The following is a 5,691-nucleotide window of genomic DNA, read 5'->3' as shown; positions in this document are numbered from 1 at the left end:
TGTGTGTGTGTGTATGTACGCGCAGTATGTACATATATGCTGCTCTCTTTTTCCAAGTTCCGCTGGTATGTGTATATATGTATATATATATATATTTTTTTTTTTTATACGGCCACTGAATCCTCTGGAAAAAGAGCGAAAAAACTACCCTTTCATCCTTGCGCGCCTTTCATTTTTTTATATTTTTGAACTGGCTGTGTGTGAATCGAGCTTTCTCCCACTTTTGATTTTTGTAATATCAAACGTTACACTCACTCGTGATTCAAATACCAGAGGACGCGTCTTTGCGTTAGCTTCTACGCTTCCTAATGATCAAAAAGGTAACTGAGAGATTTATATAGATATGTTTTTTGAGATTATCAAAAGAAAAAGATCTTCTCAATCCTCTGGTATTATATAAATGTGAATTTTCCAATATGTTGGTTACTGAATTGCTCGTAGTACCATATATCTTTTAAATTGGAAGAAAGAAAGAAATAAAAATTGCAAAGAAGTAGATTCGAAACTTATTGTGATCCGTATGAATTTATTTCAAAGATAATAATTTTCTTTCTGAAATATCATCAAAGAAGATTCTTACATGTATATGTATATATATATATATATATTTTTTTTTTCTCTTTGAAGTAACTACTACATTATTACACAACATTAATTGTATGGATACTTGATTTACATACTACGTTTGATGATAACATTTATCCTGTAAAATTTTTTACTAATTAATAATTACTAATTAGAAGAAATAAAGTTCACCATTGTGTAAATATCAAATACGTTTCTTCCGTCTTTTGTGAATTCAAAATAAAACATAAATCTAAAAGAAAAAGAAATTAACATAGAACTGAAAGAAAGAGCGTTAAGCTTTTTATGCTACTCTCTTTCTCTCTACGAAGACCGATTTCTTAGGAGCCGGCTCGTGACCTCGTCGAGCTATATTACGGGGGCAAAGTAGGATGATGGTATTCGCGATGGAATACTGCAACGGCGACGACGAGGGTGAACCTGAAAACAAGAAGATACGGATAAAAGAGTTGGTTGCGCTCATCTCGCTCTAACAAGACTCAAGACTCAGAGGGCTATTATCATAATTGTGGCCCGCCGGCAATGGCTATGCCCACAAACCAGAATGCTTTCTTTCTCTCTCTCTCTCTCTTTCTCTCTCTCTCTCTTTCTCTCTCTCTCTCTTTCTCTCTCTCTCTTACTCTTTCGTTTCAACTACCTTCTCTTTTTCCTGCAGCCTTTTTTTCTTTTATCTTCTTTTCTTCTTTTTATTTTTTTACCATTTCTTTCCTTCGCCTTTTTTGCACGCATCATTTCCGATTTTTCTGCTTTTCCTTCTCTCTCTCTCTCTCTCTCTCTCTCTCTCTCTCTCTCTCTCTCTCTCTCTCTCTCTCTCTCTTTATATATATATATATATCTCTTTCTGTCTTTTTCTCTCTTTTTTTTTGCCTGTATTTAACATTAATCACAAAAGTATAATTTTTCAAAGTATTCCTTCAACGATTTATCAACTCAGTGCTTACCCTAAACTACACGTTTTATTTCCTTTCAGCTTGTCTGCTTGATTGCCTGGCTGCCTTCCTTCTCTTGGAATTTACTTGTCGTCTACGCTTTATCAGCGATTTATTAACCAAGCTCGTGACCTCGATGCTCATCGATATTTATTCATTATGGCATATATCTATCGTACCTATGCTTCGTAAATTCAGTCTCCTTATCGAACTTCGAAAGTTCTTACGCTACCATAACCATCAGTCAATAAATAATGTAAAGTATATCTAAGTATATACTATATATAACTCGTAAACATTTTTACTGATGTAACATGTTTGATGATATCTCCCACGTCATCCCGCCGCCTCTTCTCCACGCATCAACCAGTGACGTGGCAGAAAATTATTTCTTTTTTTATCCCATACATTCCTGTTTGTTCGTTCTTTTTTTTTGTTGTTTACTTTCTCTCTCTCTCTCTCTCTCTCTCTTTCTCTTCTCTTCTCTTCTCTTCTTCTCTTTCTCTTCTCTTTCGTCGATCTCTTCCCTTAATGCTCTTTCTGTGCAAGTTGCCAGGGGGCGTGTATGTTTGTTTAGTCTCGATGTACCCTGTTATTATGGACCGACGTTCGTTCGTGGCCCTTCAAAAAGCGAAGAGCCCATGCGAGATTTGAAGAGTCCATCTTCTTTTTCTATCTCTTTCTCTCTGTATATATATATTCTTTTTTTCTCTTCTTCTCTCTTGACCCATTTGCTCTCGGAATAATCGAAGGTCCATCCTCCTGGTAAATCACGAAGCGGATCAGCCAAAAAATCGGCACCTTAGTTCAAACTTTGCCTTTCCCTTCCTATCGAGATCCTGATTTAAATTCCATCCTGCTTTAATTTATCGGCTGCGATTGCGACGATTAGAGAAACAACCGCTACTCTATCCCGGTGGTACAACTCGAATTGAACGTTTTGCAACGGTCAATTATAATTAATTGAGTAATAAAAAGACCTCTTAACGCTAAATTATAGTCAGTATTTTCTGTGCATTTATTTAAGAAATTATATTAGAATTCTATCTAATTTATTTATCTACTGCGGCATTATTGACGATGTAAAATTTTAATATTTCAATATTTAATTAAAATTAGATTGAAAAGATTTTTTAAACGCACTCAATTATGCACCCATTCACTCAATAAAATACTTGCCTTATATGAATTAATATTAGATATGAATTGATTGCAAATAATATCGATCCAGTTCTCATCACGTGGAGGTTGCTGTATCTAGAGATCCAAGACCTAACAATGATTTTATTCTTTTATATTACTCTATATTACTATTACTACTATTATTATTATTAAAAAATCAAAGGAAAATCAAAGCAACGGGATCCTTCACGAAAAATCAAGTCTGAAATTATCAATGATGCAAATTAAAGTTGCAAAGCCGAACGTTATCGCCTAATCGGCGAAATTCGACTTACGCATAGCAACATCGTAAACTTTATTATTATTTGAATATTAGTTCTTTGAACTCCTTGTATTTTTATATTGTTTATATAAAATTAAAATTACCGAAGGTATTAATTTTTAAGTTTGCACAACAGCTTTGATGTTTACTCGTAGAAATGTAAAAAAAAAAAATACTAGATCGATAAATGTCGCAATCAGTCATATGTTCGTTTTTTTTGTTGATATTAAATGCATCCCACGAACTATAGTTTAAAATTATTAGCATTGAAATAATAAGTTAAAACTATTTTCTATTTATTGCGTTATTAGTATGGAATCATTCGATCGAAGATCATTAAAATTCCCGAGTAAATTATCATACCTTCTTGATGTGAAAGCATTTCTCAAAGCATTTTATTGTGCTTGGAGTGGATCAGAAAATTTAATCATTATTTTACGCAATATGCAATAAATAAAAATCTCGTATTTACCGTATTTCTTGGATTTCTTGTATTACATTCTTTTTACTTTTATTTTTGTTTTTCTTTCTTTTTTTTTTCTTTTTTTTTTTACAATACTTTGGAAATATTATAAAAATGAAAAAAAAAGAAAATATCTATTGTAAAGGAAGAAATGTTGACAGTCATTTTTCTCGAGGGAAAACATCATTTCGAATTTTTTCCCGGGTGAAAGCTTTGTGGGACAAACTAACTCTCTTCTTTCCACGAACGAACAATGCATCGTTGATGAAACGAACGATGGCTCGAATGAGCTCGGTTGTTTGCACGAGCGACACGCGACGATGATAAAAGTCAGCTTGCACGCGACCGCACCCTTCGACGTTTACTCTTCCGTCTTTGCTGCTTTATTTATTTAATTTAACGGCTATTGTCGCGCTTCCTTTCGCACGATTTATTTTATCATTGAGGTATTCATTTCCTTCGTTTTTAACGTGAGACCAACCAAATTATTTGCGTTTACTTTTTGTCAATTTTTTTCCTCCTTTCGATACAGTCTTTTTATTTATCGCCATATAAATCATTCCTTTGTCTAATTTATTTAGTTTAGTATACCGCGCTTACTTTATTATTTTCTATTATTCCCCCCCCCCCTATCTTCCAAATAATCTAAATGAAAACATGTATTTATTTATATTGTATTTTTGTGTTAATACATAACAGTTATGTTAAAAAGTTTATTAACAAAATTACACTTTTTTAAGTTTATCGATCGCTTGAAACACAACTCGTCTTCCTTCTTCTTCTTTTTAAATTTACATTCTGAGCTTATTTAAAAGTCAATAAATAATACATTTTTTGGATACAATTTCAGTCCGTATAAAGTAAAGAAAAAAAAAAAAACAGAAAAAATTTATTTATATTTATATATAAAGTTTATATTTTAGATGGATGGAACATCGTGATCGATAGATCTATATAATCACAAAATAGGTAAAGTTATTAGAACAAATTTTGTACCCTTTAAATACACAATCCTAACTAATCGATTCTTGTAGGTGATTGGGCCATTAAAATTTATTTTAATATCTAAAATCATGGAACTTTTCGTCCTCATCGACTGAAAATGATAAGTTCTGTTCCTGCTTTATCAACAAGACTAAGAGTATTTGGAAAACTTTTTATTTATAAATAACAATAAAGAAAAAAATCAACTATTGTAAATTTCTATTTTTCAAATCGACCATATCAAACAGGCAAATTGATTGTCCTTCAAACTGGACATCTACATCTAATTACATGTAAACAATGATAAATATCTACTTTATCGACCAAGAAAATGGTCGGCAAACGTAATCCCTGTTTTGACGATTGAGTTTTATATATAATAAATAATAATAACATATATTTAAAACTAATATATAAGGGGTTGCATGGTCACAATTATTTGGCAAAAATTTCATCAACAATTTTTAACAAATATATATATATATATATATATATATATAACAATTGAGAAATCCTTCGAATTAAATTTTTTGAAGGAACAATAAATAATTAATTTTTATTAATTTGCCGGGCAATTCTTTTGATCCGTGCGCATAAAATAAGCTCTATTTATTCTATTCCTATTAAGAACTTGATAAGCTTTCTGCATGACATCGAGAGACGGTGAAGGTTCTCGTGCCAAGATCCAAATAATTTTAGCGCTGCAAAGGAACGAATGAAATATTTTTACGTATGTATAAGAAATTGATTCATGTTCTTTTCTTTTCTTTTTTTTCTTTTTTTTTTTCGTTGTTAAAAGTAAAACTCACTGTAATATTCCGAAACTTTTGCAACTCCAAACGACGGTATAATTGTCATAATCAGTTTCTAAGACCCAATAAGGAGCATTCCCTCCAAATGGAACGGATGGAAATGTGACGAGTAATTTCGATTCGTTCGATGCACCCTCGGATCTTGCAATTCCTTCGATTGATGATGCAACGCCGGTTCTATAAAAAAAAAAAAAAAACCGGGAAAATCGAGATGTATTCTATGTATATAAGTTCGTTGCGCAATATGGTGTAACGACCGACAGATAAAGAGTACTCACATGTAAGAAATTTGTCGATTTATTACTTTGATCGTCTTGTTATTGTTGAGTGTGTAATTAGCTTGTACACATTTTCCACCAAATTCGAACACAGCAAAATATTTTTCTATCTCGTACCACACTCCCATGTACTGTAAAATAATACGTGAAAAATTATTATATAAAGAATTAAAAATAATAAAATATTTTTGCTACA

The 5,691-nt window shown here is 31.9% G+C and overlaps 1 protein-coding gene across 3 annotated transcripts in view; it reads right to left on the bottom strand.

Annotated features, from left to right (window-relative positions):
- Positions 1 to 4,603: 4,603 nt before the first annotated feature.
- The window catches only part of LOC118440603 (apolipoprotein D-like), a 4,035-nt gene continuing 2,947 nt past the window's right edge, over positions 4,604 to 5,691 (bottom strand). For all 3 annotated transcript variants that reach the window (XM_085658371.1, XM_035863875.2, XM_035863874.2), the window contains exons 3-5: positions 5,496 to 5,626; positions 5,215 to 5,394; positions 4,604 to 5,106 (exon numbers count right to left, since the gene is read on the bottom strand). In XM_085658371.1, the coding sequence (XP_085514497.1) occupies positions 4,965 to 5,106; positions 5,215 to 5,394; positions 5,496 to 5,626 (453 nt within the window). In that variant the 3' untranslated portion in view covers positions 4,604 to 4,964. The remainder of the gene's footprint in view (positions 5,107 to 5,214; positions 5,395 to 5,495; positions 5,627 to 5,691) is intronic.

This window comes from Vespa mandarinia, chromosome 7 (genome assembly GCF_050613455.1).
Source record: "Vespa mandarinia isolate Hongniang chromosome 7, ASM5061345v1, whole genome shotgun sequence".
Lineage (NCBI taxonomy): Eukaryota > Metazoa > Arthropoda > Insecta > Hymenoptera > Vespidae > Vespa > Vespa mandarinia.
Note: the sequence above shows the minus strand (reverse complement) of the source record. Positions and strands in the feature narration are given on the sequence as shown.